Source organism: Muntiacus reevesi, chromosome X (assembly GCF_963930625.1).
Source record: "Muntiacus reevesi chromosome X, mMunRee1.1, whole genome shotgun sequence".
Lineage (NCBI taxonomy): Eukaryota > Metazoa > Chordata > Mammalia > Artiodactyla > Cervidae > Muntiacus > Muntiacus reevesi.
Window position 1 is genome coordinate 29,054,662 of NC_089271.1, and position 19,798 is coordinate 29,074,459.

Below are 19,798 nucleotides of genomic sequence, written 5' to 3' on the forward strand. Positions count from 1 at the left end.
GGTATATGTCCAGTAGTGGGATTGTTGGTTCATGTGGTAGTTTTATTCCTAGTTTTTTCATGCAGAATGAATTAAGTTATAAAGAGGAAAGCCAATATCATATATTAATGCATATATATGAAATCAAGAAAGATGGTACTGATGAACCTATTTGCAGGGCAGCAGTGGAGATGCAGAGAACACACTCGTGGACACAGTGGGGGAAGGGCAGAGGGAAGGGCAGACTAAAAGAGTAATATTGAAAACATACACATTACCATATGTAAAATAGATAGAGGAAATTAGTCATATGACACAGAGAGCACAAACCCAGTGCTCTGTGATAACTTAAGAGGGGTGTGACGTGGGAGAGTGTTTCAAGATGGAGGAGACATAAGATATAGCTATGGCTGATTCATATTGATGTGTGGCAGAAACTGGTAGAATATTATAAATTAATATTGTAGTATTGTAAAAAATAAATTTATTTTCTAAAAGACATATAGAAAAAAACAGAAGCAAAAAATATTTTAGACCTTGAATTGAGATCTTGTGAGAGTCCACAGGGACATCAACCTGCCTGCAACAGATTTTGTTCTCAGGAGACCGTGTTTGGTAAGATAAGGTCATCTTCACTTCCTACTTTTGGAACACAGGGTGGTTGGCTGTTACTCTCAAGCAGTCATCACTTCAGGAGAAAGTTGAGCTTCTCTACCAGGAGCTCAATTGAGGAACGTGAGTGAGGACTCAGTGCATCCATCCTGACCCTCGGATTTCAGCCCAGGAAATGTCAGGGATGGGCTGTGAGGCTGAGCACCTTCTTTCCTGTTTTGTACAAAGTCTAGGGGAGGGGAAATGTCAGTCTGAAGGTGCAGCCACCAGTCAGCAAATGGAGAATGGTGCTGAATATTTTAAGGAGCCAAGGTAAGGACCATGGATGATGATCCCAGTGAACTCAGGATAGAAAAGACCCTACTGAGCTCTCAGCACGGGGTATCTATCTCCTGACAGGGAGGTGGACTGAGGCATCCCTTCACTTGCTTCTGGATCATGTGGAGGTCTAAAGTGTCTACATCAGAGTAGCAGAGGGAAGGGTGCCCAGGCTCCGCCAGGACTTGACGTGATAATACTGAAGTAAAACGTAGAAAACCCCACTGCTAGCACCTGTTGTCACCTGAGTAAACCCAAAGCAGGGCTGAGTGGATGCAGAGGAAAACTAAGGCCTCTGTTCTTCCTCTGTGGGATTCTGTGGGGACAGGCTAAGCAGGAAAACAGGAGCCTTGTGGGTTCCTCGGGCAGTATCCTCAAGGACACCTGCAGAGGCGGCCTTTGATTAAGTCTAGGTAGAATCTCCCTGTTTTAAGGTGCTCATATCACCTCATTTTTCATCCTCCAGGTGCCCCAATCCCCTATTGGCCCAGACTCCTGCCTGCAATTCCTGTCCACAGCCGTCATGCCCCGTGGGAAGAAGAGTAAGAACCGTGCTCGTGAGAAACGTCGCCAGACCCGAGCTGAGACCCAGGGTCTTCATGATCAGGCCACCACATCTGGGGGAGAGGAGACCGCCTCCCCCTCCCCTCCTGATGCAGAGAGTGCTCCCTCAAGCTCGTCTGCTGCTGGCACCCCCAAGGGGCCTCAGGGAGCCCAAGGCACCACCAGTGCTGCTGCAGGTGCTATACGCAAAAGATCTGGTGTCGGTGGCAAAGCACGCTCAAGATCTGGTGCAGGTGGCAAAGCACGCTCAAGATCTGGTGTAGGTGCCAAGGGCCAAGTTCAGGAAGGTGAAAATTCCTCCCAGGCCTCAGCTGCTGAGAGTGCTCGCACAGATCTTCTGACCAGAAAGGCAGAGATGTTGGTGCAGTACATGCTGTATAAATATAAAGTGAGAGAGCTCATTAAGAGGTTTGAAATGCTGAAGGTAATCAATAAAAGGTACAGGGAGCAATTCCCTGAGATCCTCAGCAGGGCCTCTGAGCGCATGGAGCTGGTGTTTGGCCTGGTGCTGAAGGAAGTCAGGCCCAACAGTCACTCCTATACCCTGGTGAGCAACCTAGATCTCGGCGACAGTGAGTCTATGAGAGGTGACTGGGGGCTGCCGAAGAATGGTCTTCTGATGCCTCTGCTAGGTGTCATCTACCTGAATGGCAACCATGCCCCTGAAGAGAAGATCTGGAAGTTCCTGAATATGCTGGGCATCTATGATGGAAGAAATCACTTCATCTTTGGAGAGCCCAGGAAGCTCATCACAGAAGATCTGGTGCGAGAAGAGTTCCTGGAGTACCGCCAGGTGCCCGGCAGCGATCCCCCTCGCTATGAGTTCCTGTGGGGTCCTAAAGTGCTCGCAGAATCCAGCAAGACCAAAGTCCTGGAGTTTTTGGCCAAGGTCAGCAGTTCTGCCCAAACTGCCCTCCCGCCGAATTATGAGAAGGCTTGGAGAGAGGAAGTAGAGAGCACCAGCGCCAGAGCTGCAGTCAGTGCTGGCTCTTCTGCCTCACCCAGTGCTGGCCCTTCTGCCTCAACCGGGCCTGGCACTACTGCCTCGGCCACTGCTGGCCCTTCTTCTTCAGCTACTGCGCACCCCAGGGCCGCATCCAGCCGCTCATCTCACCCCTAGTGTGGTCTGAAGCCTGTTGTTCACTCTGTGGCCGGAGAAGCCTGTCAACCTGTGTTCCTGATATGCATTAATAATTTGTTGACTTTATGTCCCCCAATTTCCAGTTCTTAAAATTTTTCAACAGAAAGTTTGTTTAGATTCATGACATAAGTATATGAATAACATGGGTCACACACAGTTTGCTGTTTGTCTAATTTAGGAGTAAGAAGTTTGTTTTCTGAAATACATACTGGAAATCCTCACATCACTTTTTTGATCCAAGATGAGAATAACATCACGTTAGGATAAGAGTGTCCCTAGAAATGTGAAAGGCACCACACTAATGGAGGCTCAGAACATCGATACATTGTTAGGGAGATAGCTGAAATTTCTTCCTTTTTGGCTTGCTTTAACTCTGTGTTTAGTCTCACTTTTCGCAAATGTAAAAGATACATACTTGCATGTGCTTATGGTGTATGTTTTTCAAGAATGTTTGAGAATATAAATTACAGCAAATGATTTATTCATGGCTCTTCTTTTACACAAACATTGAGAATCTGCTCTTAAGAAGTCTTCATGCTTCTACTGGTGATGTTTAGTCAAAAAAAGTCCTAGCCTCTGTCCATTCATTATAGTTTCTCAGAGATGCTGTCATTCTATGGAAGAGGCTGAGATACTCTCTACTTCAAGAAGAACAAGAAAGAAGCAGGGTAAAGAGGGGTTGGAGAGAACATACTATGTTGGTTTCATTACTAAGCGGAATATTGGCTGATTTGGGAGGTTGGGTCTTTTTTTTTTTTTTTTTTTTTTTTTGCATTTATGCACTGCATAGTTTCTGACATCTGATAGATGAAAAAAATCCAGCTGATGTAACATCTGAGGTCAAGATAATCATAGTAATAACTGCCATTGCTTCTAATGTCTCAATAGAGGCAGGTGCCATGACAGAAGCTTTCCATAAATACTTATATTCCAGCAATCTGACAAGAAAGGGCTTATCAAACTTACTTCACAGTGGAGAGCCCAAGGCTGATAGAGTTTGGTTTTGTGCCGAAATACATAAGGCTGGTAAATGACATCAGGGAATAAACCCCTGCTCTAAACTACTTTAGCACTCCTACTGTTGTTCTCCCCCCAACCTGAGACATACCCTTGTCTTTTTTTTTTAACAAGTACTGTTAACATTTGACATTTCCTTTTCCTTATTTATTTACTATTTATTCATTCATTTATTTGACTGTGCTAGATCTTAGTTGCTGCACGTGTTGTCTAGTTCCCTGACCAGGGATCAAACCTGGGCCCCCTGCATTGGAACCTGGGGTACTAGCCACTGGACCACCAGGAAAGTCCCCACCCTGTTTCTTTTATTTCAGTGCTTTTCTCAGTACTCCAAAATTTGTCCTAGGTGATAGAAGAGAATGCCCTTGTGCTCAAGCTACTGGATCAAAGTGTGTAGCCAGAACAGTAAGAATACCAAATATACTTAACCAAAGATATGTATCCCTTATTCATTACTCATAGATAAGTGAAAGAAACAATATTCAGAGACAGTATGAGCATATACATTGGCCAACCGTTAGATAACTTTTGAAGACCAAGGAGTCTCCATATCATCCTTACAGTCTCTTCCCTGTAGAAAGTAAACCTATCAGAAGAGAAATGACATGAGAACCTTCACCTGGCTGATGAGATAGATCTACTTTTTTCTCCCTAAAGGACTACCACCTGTCCTGGGACTCCTGCCTTGGACTATAGCTTCTCCATCTCCCATCACTCCTGGGACAGGGACCCATTCTCTGTAGCACTGCAGAGAAAACATAGCTCAAGAGTTTGTAGAGACGTGGAATTTCCCCAAAGGCCTTTAATCCAAGACACAGAAAGCAAGATGAGGGCCCCATGTAGGAGGGTTGAGGAGAGCAACACCCCAGAATATGGGGGATGATGGTCACTGGGACAGCATTCCCTTCTGCTCTCAGAAACAGAGGAATTCAGAACTGTTAGGCTAAGCCTATTAGCCTTAGCATAGCCTCACTTATTCTTCAGGCTTCTCAGAGACCTAAGAAACTTGGTCTTGGAACAGAGTTCTGAGGTTGGTAGAGAGAATCAGTCTCAGAAATGATGGTGATTAACCTGAATGAGGGTGATGGAAAGACCCATCCAGAACAGAAGGATCCTGTAAAGACTCGTCCTCATTGGCAAGCCCATGAAGTCCAGAACTATCTGGGCTGCTGTGGTTAACACTTTCAACTCAGGTCCCAGGAAGGTGGGGACATTGAGAATCAGCAGAGAATAGAGCCCCGGGAAGGGTGCAGAGTCAAACTGAAGACTCAGGGTGTGGACATGGAAGCCCCTCAACTCACAGCCAACAGGGCTACACTTAGCCCATCTTCTCCAGTGAGCCCTGGGAGGCATAGGGAAGTGCTGGCCAGCTCAAGGGCCCCGTGACTTCTGCCTGCAGGGTTTCAAGGAGATGACCTTGGTTTATAGGCTGGCTCTTCATCAGAGAGTGGAAATGTCCAGCATGACATTTGCACAGTCCTGTGTGAGGAGTGTGGCAGCCAACTAACCCGTTACAGATAAATTCTTAGGAAGTCCTTCAAATGTAATGGGCCCTGGGAGGGAACAGGCAGGGATTTCAGAGTAAGTGTATCCCTTATTTCCCAAAGGAAAATGGCTTCAGGGCATTAAAGTCCTTGGACTAATGGAGGAAGCCTCTATCAGCTAAGGAAGGGTACACAGTTCCTAACAGGAGTCAACTGATGATACTGACCAACAACAAATGATCCTTCCCAGAAAGAAGGGGGCTACAGAGGGCACTGTCCCTGTTGTTGGGCCTTAGACTGTGCCACGTAGACCTGGTGACATGGTGAGTCCTACTCACTTCCTCCCAGAGGATCACATGGACGTAACGAACCTCATCCTGATCAAGGGGAGCAGCCACAGCTCAGCAGAAGGATGATTTCCAGGTTGTGCCAGAAGTCAAGGTAAGGAACCTGAAGACTTGAAAAGACCATCTGCCTCAAAACAGTGGAGGCAGAACATATTCCTTCCACTGCGGTTAGCCTCAGAAGACCATGGCCTGTGGTGGCCCATGAGGCAAACTGCTCTTCTTCCTCAGGGATCAGGGAATTAGTGGCCTGGGTGGAGAAGCTTTAAGGAAAGTCAGGGAATGTTTCCAGTTAGTGAATATTTCAAGGTTATTTCCAAGACAGTGTGAGCACAGTAAAGAACGAGGGAACACACATACCAGGGTGGCCACACACAATCCTACCTACTCTCAGCCTAGAAGGCCTCAGGTAGAGTTGTCAGGCCAAGGGCCCCTTCAATTCTGACTGTGTAATAGCAGGAAAGTTGGGGTTTTGGTCTGATGGTGGTGGTCCCATGTCAACAGAGGGGGGAGTTTTGGGCTTGGCTAAGAGTCAAATTTTGGACCCTGACTTGGGACCCTGAGAGGAACCGTCTGTCATCCTCAGGGAGCTTGTCACAGCTTTCATTCTTGTGAGACTATGGGCAGGGCTGGCTAGATAAGGCCACCCTGTCTCCTCCTCCAGGCTCACAGGGAGGTATGGGTCTTACTATGAGGAGGTAGGCCTCAGGTCAAGAAGGAGGGGATTCCCCAGGCCTCACCAGAAGTCAAATTGTGAAGTCCAAGTGAAGGTTGAGGGGTCTACTCATCCCTGAATAGAGGGGACTAAAGAGAGTCATGCCCTGCCCTTTGATGTCGGTTCTAGAAAGCTCAGGGGAAGACTGTCAGGCAAGGCTCTCCCTCACATCTTTATACCAGGCCTCCTTCTTCTTGTTGAATTGCTAAGCCATGTCCGACTCTCTCGTGACTCCATGGACTGTAGCCCACCAGGCTCCTTTGTCCATGGGATATTCCAAGGAAGAATTCTGGGGTGGGTTGCCATTTCCTCCTCCAGGGGATCTTCCTGACCCAGACACTGAGTCTGCATCTCCTGCAGCTGCTGTATCACAGGCAGACACTTTACTGCTGAGCCACCAGGGAAGCCCTGTATCGGGCCTAAGGGAGGCCAGGTCTTCGTTGGAAAGTAAGCCACCTGTCATGAGAAAGGAGGGATATGGTTCCTGCCAGGCACTGTGGCAGATGCTTTACAGTTACCACCACATGCCACCAGTCCTTCCAGGCAGGGCTTGCCAAACTCCCTTCAGAGTTAAAGAGCCCAAGGCTCTCTCAGAGAGTTTAATGGTGTGACAAACTTCCCATGGCTGCTTAAGTGACAGGGATGGGCATAGCCCCCTGATCTGAGTTATTCTAAGGCTCACCCTCTCACTCCTGCAAGCCTGCGCTGACCTTGTACCCTTAATTCCCTTCTTATTCTCATTATTGTGAAATGTATGAAGCATTAAGAAGAGGGACTTTCAGGTTGACCTATTATTTTGAAATACATAGCCAGAGCAATAATAGTAATAATGCCAAAATAAATGTGACATATGAAGAGAGGAAAAAAGAGATAGTATTTGCTGCCAGTAGGATCATCTATCCATACATATGAGGTTTCAAACATCTTAATAGATCTGAAAATTTTAAGTTTCAGATAAGCTTATAAGATCAGTACGGGACTCAAAAAAATCATCTCACAGCCATTTCTTTGTGTAAAGAAATATCTATTAGATCTAAAAGATAAAGTTTACTTATTAGAACAGAGGTTTCCTGAGAAGTCTGACTGAAGGAGAGAAGGGACAGGTTACCATGTTTTGTTTCTCTCACAGGTCTCTACTTGGGCCCCCTTACTTATGCCATGGATTTCCCATCTCTTATCACTCCTGGGACAGGGATTCCTTCTCTGCAAGGTCTGCAGTAGAGAAAGTACTCAGGGTCTTTCAGGGATGTGGCATTTCCCAAGAAGGCTTTACTCAAAGGGGCAAGGGCCTTTAGGACGACACCCATACATCTGGACTGAGGAATGCAACACCCCAGAATATTAGATGTAAGAAGGCTCCAGGCAGCACTCTCAAGCTGAACATCTATTTTCTCTGTTGTGTCAGTACAGTTGTCAGGGACTTGATACCTTTGGTCTAAGGAGGGCAATCTCAGGTCAGAGTAGGAATTGTCCGATATATATGTGAAGGCCCTTAAAAAGAAGTGAAAGAAATAGCCACCCAGAACCACTGGGGTTCTGTAGCATCCACTTCCTGCTGTCAGCCCTGGGAGGTCCTGAATTCCATCATAGGATGAGGAAGAGAGAGGCCTCGAGAGCTAAGAGAGAGAGTGCTACTGCCATGAGCAGGGCACGTTCCAGGTCTCAGTCCTCTAGCTCCTCCCACATAGTGACATCCAGGGCAGATCCTTCATCTTGAGGTTGAAAAGAGAAGGAAGTATTCCAAGTAATGGAGTGCCAAGATGGATCTGAAGGGAACACATTTTATGTCTTTTTTTGTTCTTGCTTGACCTCAGTAACTGGGAGATGTATCTTTTTCTGTTTAGGGCTTTCTTTTTGACACTATTGAAATACACTTCTTGTAATTGAAGGTTACTTTGACTTCCGTATTTGTGTTTATGAACAAAGTATATCCCATTTATTGCTGTATTTCAGTATAAGTACAAAGGTTTTTATCTTTTGTATAATGAGTCAGAAATCCTTGAATCTCCTTTTGTGGTTCAGAACAAGATGACATGTCAAGAGAATTGGGAGTTTCTTGCCAATGATAATGGACAGTGAGTAAAATTGTTCATATCAGGAAATTTAAAAATGGGTCTTGTCTGTGTGGCATCTGCAATACAGTGGAACAGGAATTCCCAGCCCCTGTTTCCTCTCAGCAACCCAGATTTTAAAATTATATAAGTAGCAAAATAACCTTTATAGAAGGTCCAGAATCCAATTAAGAAATTGCAGTACCACAGGTAAGCATAAAATTTAGATCATCTGCACTTGAAATGGGTAAAAACAACACACACACACACACACACACACACACACACACACACACACATACACACACACACTTATGGACCATGAATAGCACTATTCATCTCTGATGAACACTTTCTATACTAAACTGTTATCTCAAAAAATGTGATCACCAATGATTCACAGCTATTTCTTACTCTGTTTAGTATGATACCATAAACTTTGAGTAACACAATAGGACTCATGTGAAGTGCTGCTAGTGGTGCTGAAAGTGCTCCCCAGAAGCAGAGAGAAGTCATGACATTATACAAAAAAGTTGAATTGCTCATTGTATACTAGTTTGGATCTGCAGTCGTGGTTGCCACCATTTCAAGATGAATGAATCCAGCATAAGGACTACTGTAAGAAAAAGAAAAGGAAATTTATGAAGCCATCACTGCAGCTACACCAGCAGGTGTGAAAATCTTGTGATTTTTGTGAAATACATTTTTATCTTATATTGAAAATATATCTTGTATGTGGGTGTGGGATTGTTATAAGCAAGGCATATCTATAGACTCTAATGTGATTGAAGAAAAATCAAAGTCATTATGACCACCTAAAGCAAAAGTGGGTGGAGGATCTAAAGCTGGAAAATTTAATGCCAGTGAAGGATGATCTGATAATTTCAGAAAGAGGTTTTACTTTAAAATATCAAAATAATAGGGGAAGCAGGATTTGCAAACAAGAGGCAACAGTGGTTTCCCACATGTCATTAAGAAAATCACTGGATATTAATTTTGTATCCTACAAATTTACCAATTCATTGATGAGCTCTAGTAGTTTTCTTGCAGCAACTTTAGGCTTTTCTATGTCTAGTATCATGTCATCTGCAAATAGTGCCAGTTTTATTCTTTTCCGACTTGGATTCCTTTTATTTTTTTCTGTTCTCTGATTGCCACGGCTAGGACTTCTGAAATCATGTTGAGTAAAAGTGGAGAAAATGGACAACTTTGAAATTTTCATATTAAGTGAAGTCAGACAAAGACAAATATCTCATCACTCAAATAAGGAAATATAATTTTTAAAAATGATACAAATAAACTTATTTACAAAATAGAAAAAGAGTGAACAGATATCAACAAAAGGAACCTATGGTTACCAAGGAGGAAACATGGCAGGGAGGGTTAAATCAGGAGTTTGGGATGAACATATAAACAGTACTATATTTTTAAGATAGATAGCCAGCAATGATCTATTGTATAGAACAGGACAGTCAATGTTCTGTGATAACTTATATGACCAAAGATTCTCTAAAAGAATGCATATATGGATATGAATGATTGAATCACTTTGCAGTAGTACACCTGAAACTAACACAACATTGTAAATCAAATATACTCCAATAAAATGTAAAAAAGAAAATCATTGAGGAGAAAGGAGATCTGTCTGGACAGGTTTTAAGGCAGATGAAAGTGCCCTATTCTGGATGAAATGCCACAAAGTACATGCATTGGTAAGGAAGGGAAATGAGCTCCAGGATTTGAGACAGAAAGAGATAGGCTAATTCTATGATTTTATGCAAGTGTCATTAGGGTTTTGTGCAAATGATCAGGACTCCCCTAACCTATAGAGTGGCTAACTCTGAGCTTTAAAGGGAAACAATAAACACCATCTGTCAGTGTTTCAGTTGTACAACAAGAAGGCCGGGCAGCAGGAATCTTTGGGGGGGTTGGTTTCATCAGTGCTTTGTCCCTGAATTCAGGAAGTACCTTGCTGGTTATTGACTGCCTTTTCAAATTCTTTTGTTACTGGAAAATGCTTTGGCCACCCAGAACCCTGTGTGTTCAACATTGAAGGTGTCAAAGTGTCTCCTTTCCCCTAAACACAACATCTCTAAGTCAGCCTATAGATCAGAGGGTCAAAGGGAACTTTAAGTGTCATTACACATGGTACTCTTTGGAAATGATTGTCAATGCTGTGGAAGAGAACCCTGATAGAGCATCACAAAGTCTGGACAGATTACATGACTGAAGATGTGAATGCTGTTACCACAAAATCCCATGAAAGTCCAAAACAATAAATTCCTGCTAAAGAAAACTGTCTAGGTGTTGTGCATGCCTTCACAGGATTTGTGACATTGCCAGTTAAGAAAATCATGAAAGAGACTGTGGATATAGCATGAAAAGATGGGAGGGGGTGAAGAGTCCCAAAATATGGATATTGGAACTATCCAAGAGCTAGCAGACCCTACAGCAGAGGACTTAACAGAATATGACTTGATGGAGATGAGTGGTTCTGAACCAGAGCTGGATGATGAGGAAGAAGACATAGAAGAAGCAGTGCCAGAAAACAAATTGACATTAGACAATCTGGCAAAAGCGTTCTGAGTATCAAAGACTGCTTTTGACTCTTGTATGGCATGCACCCGTCTATGATAAGGGCACTGAAACAAAAGCAAATGGTGGAAGGAGGACTGATAACACACAGAAACATTTTTAGAGAAATGAAAAAGCAAAATCTTCAGACCGAAATTGCAATGTATTTCCATAAAGGTACACTGAGTGTGCCTGCTTCTCCTGCCTCCCCTTCCACCTCCTCTGTTCTTCCATCTCTGCCACTCATCAAGGTCAACCCCTCCTCTTCCTCCTCCTCCTCAGCCTACTCAGCATGATGGTGATGGGAATGATGACCTTCATGATGATCCACTTTCACTCAATGAATAGTAAATAATCATTGTGCCATACATGTAATAATCTTCTCTGTTGATTATGTGTGTGAGTGTCTTTGTGCTAAGAGCTAATAACTGTATGGCAAGGACTGTATGAGATGCTTCTGTGTCATCATCACCTTCATCATCACCACCAGCTAAGCAATTATCCTGTAGAACATAGCGTGCAAGACCTGTATTGAAGTGGATAGCCTACCATTACACAGGCAGAAGATGAGTGACATTTAATATAAGATTAATAATGTTTATATTCTCTGTTTTATAGTTTTGCTTTCAAAGAATTATATTACTATACACTGTCCCATCTCTCTCTTGTGAATGGATAAACTGCACATCAGCCTGTCATCACAGGTAAGTGTTTTCTCTTATAGTAACAATGTTTTCAGTACTTTATTATAAATATGACTGAAATAGTATAGGATATAAAAATTTTTGGTGATCCATTCATTATTATGCTTGGCTACCATGAAGCAATCCTATCAATTACACTAGGCTACTGTAAAGCAATCATATTGCTGCTGCTTCTTTGTCAATGCTTGAATCATTATACCTGTAACTAAATATGAATTGCTTTTCACATTATTCTTCATTTTTGATATTTAATGTTTTGTATCTGTAGTCTTTCATGTCATATAAGGCAATATAGATGTATGTACTGACAGATAATTCTTGCAAATGCATGCAGTAAACTTACAATATTGATAAATACAGTACTCTGAATATATTCTCTCAAGATTTTCTTAATAACATTTTGTTTTCTCTAGCTTACATTATTGTAAGAATATAGTAGCTAATACTTATAGCTACATCAACTAGAAAGAAGGGAATACATCAAGGTTGTATATTATCACCCTGCTTATTTAACTTATATGCAGAGTACATCTTGCAAAATGCTGGGTTGGATGAAGCACAAGCTGGAATCAAGATTTCAGGGAGAAATATCAGTAACCTCAGATTCACAGATGATACCATCTTTATGGCAGAAAGCAAAGAAGAATTAAAGAGCCTCTTAATGAAAGTGAAAGAGGAGAGAGAAAGTTGGCTTAAAACTCAACATTCAAAAAACAAAGATCATGGCATCCAGTCCCATCACTTCATGGCAAATAGATGGAAAAACAATGGAAACGTTGAGAGACTTTATTTTGGGGGACTCCAAAAATCACTGCAGATTGTGACTGTAGTCATGAAACTAAAAGACGTTTGCTCATTGGAAGAAAAGCTATGAGCAACCTAGACAGCGTATTAAAAGCAGAGACATTACTTTACTGACAATGGTCTGTCTAGTCAAAGTTATGGTTTTTCCAGAAGTCATGTATGGATATGAGTGTTGGACCATAAAGAAAGCTGAGCACAGAAGAACTGATGCTTTTGAATGAACCAAATACTTATAGCATACAAAATATGCATTGACTGTTTATCAGTAAGGCTTCCAGTTAACAGTAGGTTATTATTAGTTAAGTTTGGGCAGAGTCAAAAGTATACAGGGATTTATGACTCCATGGGGGGGGTTGGTGCCTCTAACCTCCACATGGTTCAAGGGTCAATTGTACATCCAAAGGAAGTGAAATCAGGATCTCGAAGACACATCTTCACTCCTGTGTTCATTGCACCATATTTACAATAGCCAAGACAACCCAAATCTCTACCAACAGATAAATGGATAAAGAAATGTGGTAGACACAGACAATGGGATATAATTTCATCTTAAAAATGAAAGAAATCTTGTTATATGGGACAACATGGAGAAACCACAGGGGCATTATTCTAAATGAAAAAGCCAGTCACAGAAAGACAAATGCTGCATGGTTCCACTTATATGAGGTATCTAAAGTCTTTATATACATAGAAACACAGAGGGCCCAGGGCAGGGAGAAATGGGCAGTTGCCTTTCACTTGGTATAATGTTTCAGTTATGGATGGATAAATTCCAGAGATCTGCTGTGTAACATTGTGCCTGAATTTAACATTACTGTATTGTGTGCCAAAATATTTAGGTGAGTACATCTGATGTTAAGTGTTTTTACCACAACAATAATTTGAAATTTTGATTGTCTTGCTCCGTCTCCAGGACAGAGTAAGATGATTAAGTGCAAGCATTTAGAGAACTCTTTTATAATGTTAGTAAGAATGTCAATGGGTGCAACCATTGTGGAAAACAGTATTGAGGTTCCTGAAAAAATTAAAAATTGAATTACCATATGATTCAGCAAGCCCACTTCTGAGTTTTAATCCAAAGGAATTAAACTTAGACTCTCCAAGAGATATTTTCACTCCCATTTTTGTTGCAGCATTATTCACAATAACCAATACAGGGAAGCAGCCTAAACGTCCTTTGATGTATCAGTGGATAAATATATGATATATACATATCATGGGGTGTTGTGTGTGTGTGTCCTCAGTCACTCAGTTGTGTCTGATTCTTTGAGACCCCATGGACTGCAGCTTACCAGGCCTCCCTGCCCTTCACTCTCTCCCAGAGTTTTCTCAAACTCATGTCCATTGAGTCAGTGATGCCATCCAACCATCTCATCCTCTGCCGCCCCCTTCTCCTCCTGCCCTCAATCTTTCATCCCTAGCATCAGGGTCTTTTCCAGGGAGTCGGCTCTTCACATCAGGTGGCCAAAGTATTGGAGTCAGATTCAGCATCAGTCCTTCCAATAAATATTCAGGGTTGATTTCCTTTAGGATGGACTGGCTTGATCTCCTTGCTGTGAGACTCTCAAGAGTCTTCTCCAAGACCAGTTCGAAAGCATCAGTTCTTCAGCACTCAGTCTTCTTTATGGTCCAACTATCACATCCATAGATGACTACTGGAGAAACCATAGCTTTGACTATAGGGACCTTTGTCAGCAAACTGCCGTCTCCGTTTTTTAATACACTGTCTAGGTTTGAAGCCTTATGAAAACGCAGAGCATTCAGTGAGAGGTCATTTCAAGTGAAGTTTCCTGGTGGGCTAGAGAGACAGTGGGAGTGGTGAGCACGGTCAGATCCTCAGATGGAGAGCCTCAGAGAATCCACAGTCTCCTGGAAAGGTTATCTTTACACTGAGTTGAGGAAGCAAGAGACCTCTCCTTAAGGAGGTACTTGATTATTTTACCTTGTGTGTAACTGGGAAAATTCTAGGCAAGTTCTAGATTTTTTGTTGGTAGTTAAATTACATGGAAATATTCGTTATTTAGATGAAAGCGTAGCTGGGAGGGAAGATACTGGTCAGTGACAAAAATTCTAAGAACTTTGAGTTGTTTCCAACTGGGAAAGATTCTACCTCAAGCACATTCTATGTTACATCCTCTAGTGTGAATGTTACATGATCATCCTTGGTAGGCAACATTTTAGTTCACCGTGATTTTCTTTGTCTTGGAGTTTGGGTAATGTGCTGGAATTCATGGGGCTTAGTGAAACAGCATGTGAAACAATTGACCAGCTTAAACTGGTTTTACCTTCTCAAAATAGATCGTTGAGGTTGTTAATCAATCACACCTTGAGTCATTATACAAAGAAAGAACTGCATGTGTCCAAGAAGGAACACATGACCTCAGGATGACCCCAGAGCCAAGGTCTTCAGTCTGCAAAACTGAAAGAGAAATGTTGCCCCGAAGGCCATTTACAAACTGAGAAGTCCTTCAATAAGGAAAACGTGGCTTCCAGTAACCTGAGTCGCTGATATGGACTAAATTAGGACTAGCCAATTAGCTTCTAAGTTAGAAGTTACCATGACCCCTTAGATTGCACCCAGGCTTCCCGACTGAAGGGAGATTTGAAACCTTGCCTCCTGCACTGGTCCGCCTTGCAGTAAAGCTCTTTCTCAAAAGCTCTTGCCATAAGTATTGACTTCTGTGTGCATCTGTCAGTGAGCCCATGTTCAGTGAGTTAGAGCAGCCCGGTTGAGATTTAGGACTTGTGACCATCTGCCTGAGGCACTGTAGCCCCTGGCAAAGTGTGGGCCCTCAGCACACACCCTGAGTGGCCACCTCGATTGAGTTTTGTCTAGAGAGTCATCTTTCGGGTTCCTGCTTCCTCACCATGGCACTCTGGGATCCTCAGGATCCTTTCCCTTTTAAGAAAAGAAACAGCTCCTAGAGCAGACATCTTTGGGGTGAGTAAACTCATTATAATGTCCCTGTAGCTAAATGTGCTAAATGTAGTTAAAATGTGTCTGTGGTCTAATAATTTCGTCAGGACTGTGGGTTAGACAGGATGAGACAGTTGTCTGGCATCACCGACTCAGTGGACATGAATTTGAGCAAACCCCAGAAGATAGTGAAGGACAGGGAAGCCTGGTATGCTGCAGTCCATGGGGTGGCACAGTCAGATATGAGAGAGTGACTGAAGAACGACAACAACACTGTGGGTTCGAGTCCCACCTAGGGGATTTTCTTCTGTATGGTTAGAATCCAAGGCTACAACTGTGGGTTAGAGACCCACCCTAAGAGGACAATGCAAGAGGTTAAATCTGCTGAGGTACTCAAAGGATTGGGTTAGAGCTCTGAACACTGGGTTAAGGTCTCAGGCCTTTTGATTTGCTTGCCTATGTTGTCTATGTCTGGCTGTTATATGTGTTGGGATTGCCTAATAGGAGTTGGCTATTGGATCACTGTGGCAAAATTTTATTAAACCTTATATTAGTGAAGGTCCTCTGAATCAGGAGATAAAACACCTTGCTCTTGGACTGGAAACCTTGCTTTATGGAGGTGACAGTTTTTCACCCATGCCTTAGGTGATTGCCCAAAGATATTGTTACAGGTGTATAGTCTTTTCAAAAAAAGAAGAAATATTGGAGATTGCTGATTTACAGTCTTGTTGGTTTCAGGTATACAGCAAAGTGATTCAGTTACACTTATATTCAATTTTTTACAGATTCTTTTCCCATATAGGTTATTACAGAATATTGAGTAGAGTTGTCTATGCTATATAGGAGGTCCTGTTCGGTTATCTATTTTCTATATTGGTGGTATGTGTATGTTCATCTCAAGCTTCTAATGTCCCCCCCCCCCCAGATTTTCCCCTTTGGTAACCATAAGTCTGTTTTCAAACTGTGTGAGTCTGTTTCTGATTTGTAAATAAGTCCATCTGTGTCATTTAAAAAAAAATTAGATTGTACCTATGAGCAATATACTATGGTATTTGTCTTTGTCTGACTTCACTCAGTATGACAATCTCTAGATCCATCCATGTTGCTGAAAATGGCATTAATTCATTCTTTTTTATGGCTGAGTATTCTTCCATTGTATTTATGTATCACATCTTATTCATATGTTGACAGACCATTAGGTTCTTTCCATGTCTTGGCTATTGTAAACAGTGCTGCAATGAACATGGGGGGTGCTTGTTCCTATTCAAATTATGGTTTTCTTCAAATATATGCCCAGATAGTCTATTTTTGAAAATTTATTGAAGTATAGTTGTTTTATAATGTTGTGTTAGTTTCAGGTATATAGCAAAGTGATTCAGTTATACATATAAATATACTCATTCATTTTCAGTTTCTTTTCTCGTATAGGTTATCACAGAATATTCATTAGAGTTCCCTGTGCTATGCATGAGGTCCTTATTGGTTATCTATTTTGTATATAATGGTGTGTGTAAGTCCATCCCAATCTCCTGTTTTATCCCTCCCTCACTACACTTCCCCTTTAGTAACTGTAAGATTGTTTTCAACATCTGTAACTCTTTCTGTTTTGTTAATAAGTACATTTTATTACTTTTTAAAATTATATTACACATATGAGGGGTATATTTGTCTTTGTCTGACTTACTTCACTTAGTATGACAATCCCTAGGTCCATTCATGTTGCTGAAAATGGCAATCTTTCATTCTTTCATATAGCTGACTAATATTCCTTTGTATTTCTGGACCACATATTTATCTATTCCTCTGTTGATGGACATTTAGGTTGCTTTCGTGTCTTGGATATTGTAAATAATGCTGCAATGAACATTGGGGTGCTTGTACATTTTTCAAATTATGATTTTCTCTGGATATATTCCCAGGAAGGGGATTGCTAGATATTATGGTAATATTATTTTTCTGTTTTATTTTATTGGAGTATAATTGATTTATAATGTTGTGTTAGTTTCAGGTGTATAATAAAGTGATTCAGTTATACATGCGTATGTATTCATTCATTTTCAGATTATTTTCTCATTCAGGTTATTACAGAATATTGAGTAGTGTTCCCTGTGCTATACAGTAGGTTCTTTTCTGTTATCGCTGTTATACATAGTAGTTGTGTATGTGGGCTTCCCAGGTAGTGCAGTGGTAAATGGTAAAGAATCCACCTGCCAATGGAGGAGACACAAGAGAAGCAGGTTCGATCCCTGGGTTGGGAAGATCCCCTAGAGCAGGAAATGGCGACTCACTCCAGTATTCTGGCCTGGAAAATTCCGTGGACAGAGGATCCTGGTGGTCTACAGTCCATGGAATCAAGAGTCAGACTCGACAGTCATGTATGTTTATCTCAAGCTCCTAATGTATCCCTCCCCCAACATTTCTCCAATGGTAACCATAAGCTTGTTTTTGATATCCAGAAGTCTGTTTCTGTTTTGTAAAGAAGTTTATTTGTGTCATTTAAAAAATTAGATTCACACATGATATCATATGATATTTGTGTTTCTGTGTCTTACTTTACTTAGTATGACATTCCCTAGGTCCATCCATGTTGCTGTACATGGCATTATTTAATTTGTTTTTATGAGTGAATAGTATTTCACTTTATATATGTACCACATCTGCTTTATTCTTTCCTCTGTTGATGGACTTTTGGGTTACTTCCATATCTTGGCTAATATAAACAGTGCCACAATGAAGACTGAAATGCATGTATGTTTATGAATCATGGTTTTCTCTGGATATGTGCCAGGAGTGGAATTGCTGGATAATATGGTAACTCTGTTTTTAGTTTTTCAAGAAACTTCCATAATGTTCTCCATAGTGACTGTATCAATTTTCATTCCCACCGACAGTGCAAGAGAGTTCCCTTTTTTCTACACTCTCTCCATCATTTATTGTTTGTAGATTTGGGGATGATGACGATTCTGGCTGGTGTGAGGTGATACCTCATTGTAGTTTTGATTTGCATTTATCTGATAATTAGTGATGTTGACCATCTTCTCATGTGTTCTTTGGATATCGATATGTCTTCTTTGAAGGTGTGTTTATTTATATCCTCTGCCCATTTCTGTTTGGATTGTTTATTCGACATAGAGTGTATGAGCCTTTTATATATTTTGGAGATTAACCCCTTGTTTGCTTTATTTGCAAATATTTCCTCTCATTCTGTGAATTGTCTTTTTCTTTATGGTTTCTTTTGCTCTATGGAAGCTTTTAACTTTAATTAGATGCCACCCGTTTATTTTTGTTTTTATTTTCATTGCTCTGGGAGGTGAATCAGAAACCATATTGCTAAAAGAGAAAAGTACTGCTGGAGAGAACAAGATGGCAGAGGAGTTAGGTGGACATGGAGTACATCTCTCTCCACGGATACATCAGGAATACACCTTCAGACACAGAAGTGCATGCAGAACACCAGCTGAGAGTGAATAGGAGTACCTGACCGGTAGAAAAGAAGATATAGACCCATGCAGAATTTGGTAGGACAGAGGAACTAGGGGGAAAAACAGGAGTGTTAATAGGACAGGACCTCCCTTTGGTGGGTGGGGGAACTGAAGCAGGGGTCTGATACCCAAATCAGGACAATTGTCAGAGTCAGAGGAGAAACATTTAAGGCTGAGAGTGAAACAGCTGATCTGTGGCAGCCTAAATGAATGAGAATCAGACAGTCCTTGTCACAGCCGTATATACCCTGGACAGGGACATAGATCCCCTGGAAGGTGCAGCAGTTGGGAGCTGGAGTTTAGGGATTGTGGAGCAATCTCGGGGAGAGGGCTGCTGTTGACGGTGGAGAGACGGATCAAGGGGATGTGAGGGAGGAAATTGTGGTGGGAAATGCCTGTGGAGGAAAGTTGAGCAGCCATGGAAGCAAGGCAATACTGCTGAGTCATGTATAGGAGGTAGACCCATCACCATAGCCTCTCTCCCCCCACATGCCGGCATTGGCACCTGAACAATAGAGAGGCTGGCACATAAAACACTTGATGCTCTGAACTACAGAGTAGGACCCCACCCAGGGTGCTCCTTGAAGTGACTGATGCCCTGAACAACACAGAAGGACCCCAGGCAATGGCACCCTCTTAAGTGCCTCAACGGGTGGAGCTGTGGAGAAAGACTGGCCAAAGAGGCCTTCTGATCGCCAGCTACAAGAGGCTTGAAAAAAGACTCTGATAGGGCCATAACTCCTGTGGTGGAGGCAGTCCGTGTCCCAGCACACTTGGCACTGCCCGGGTCCCTGCAAGCCAAAAAGCTGCGCCACCTTCATGCTCAACCCTCACTGGGGCAGAGCTGCCACAGGCAAAAAAATCTTGCGTCTGCACGCAGGATGGCTTCAGTAGTGTCAGAGTCTTTGCAACCCTGTAGACTGTGGTCTGCCAGGCTTCTCTGCCAGGGAGGCGGGCTCTCCAGGCAAGAATACTGGAGCATATTGGCCAATGCTGGTTGCCATACCCTTCTAGAGCACTGTATTTCCTGCTGCCCTAGCCGCCAACTCCCCTGAGTTCCTGGTGCTGCCAGAACCCCTGCAACCCAAGCAG

General features: G+C 42.3%; 1 protein-coding gene across 1 annotated transcript; it reads left to right on the top strand.

Annotated features, from left to right (window-relative positions):
- Positions 1 to 1,432: 1,432 nt before the first annotated feature.
- Positions 1,433 to 2,593, top strand: LOC136154242 (melanoma-associated antigen B2-like). Its single transcript, XM_065916511.1, has 2 exons — positions 1,433 to 1,676; positions 1,707 to 2,593. The coding sequence occupies exons 1-2, from the start codon at positions 1,433 to 1,435 to the stop codon at positions 2,591 to 2,593; spliced, it is 1,131 nt and encodes a 376-aa protein (XP_065772583.1).
- Positions 2,594 to 19,798: the final 17,205 nt, after the last annotated feature.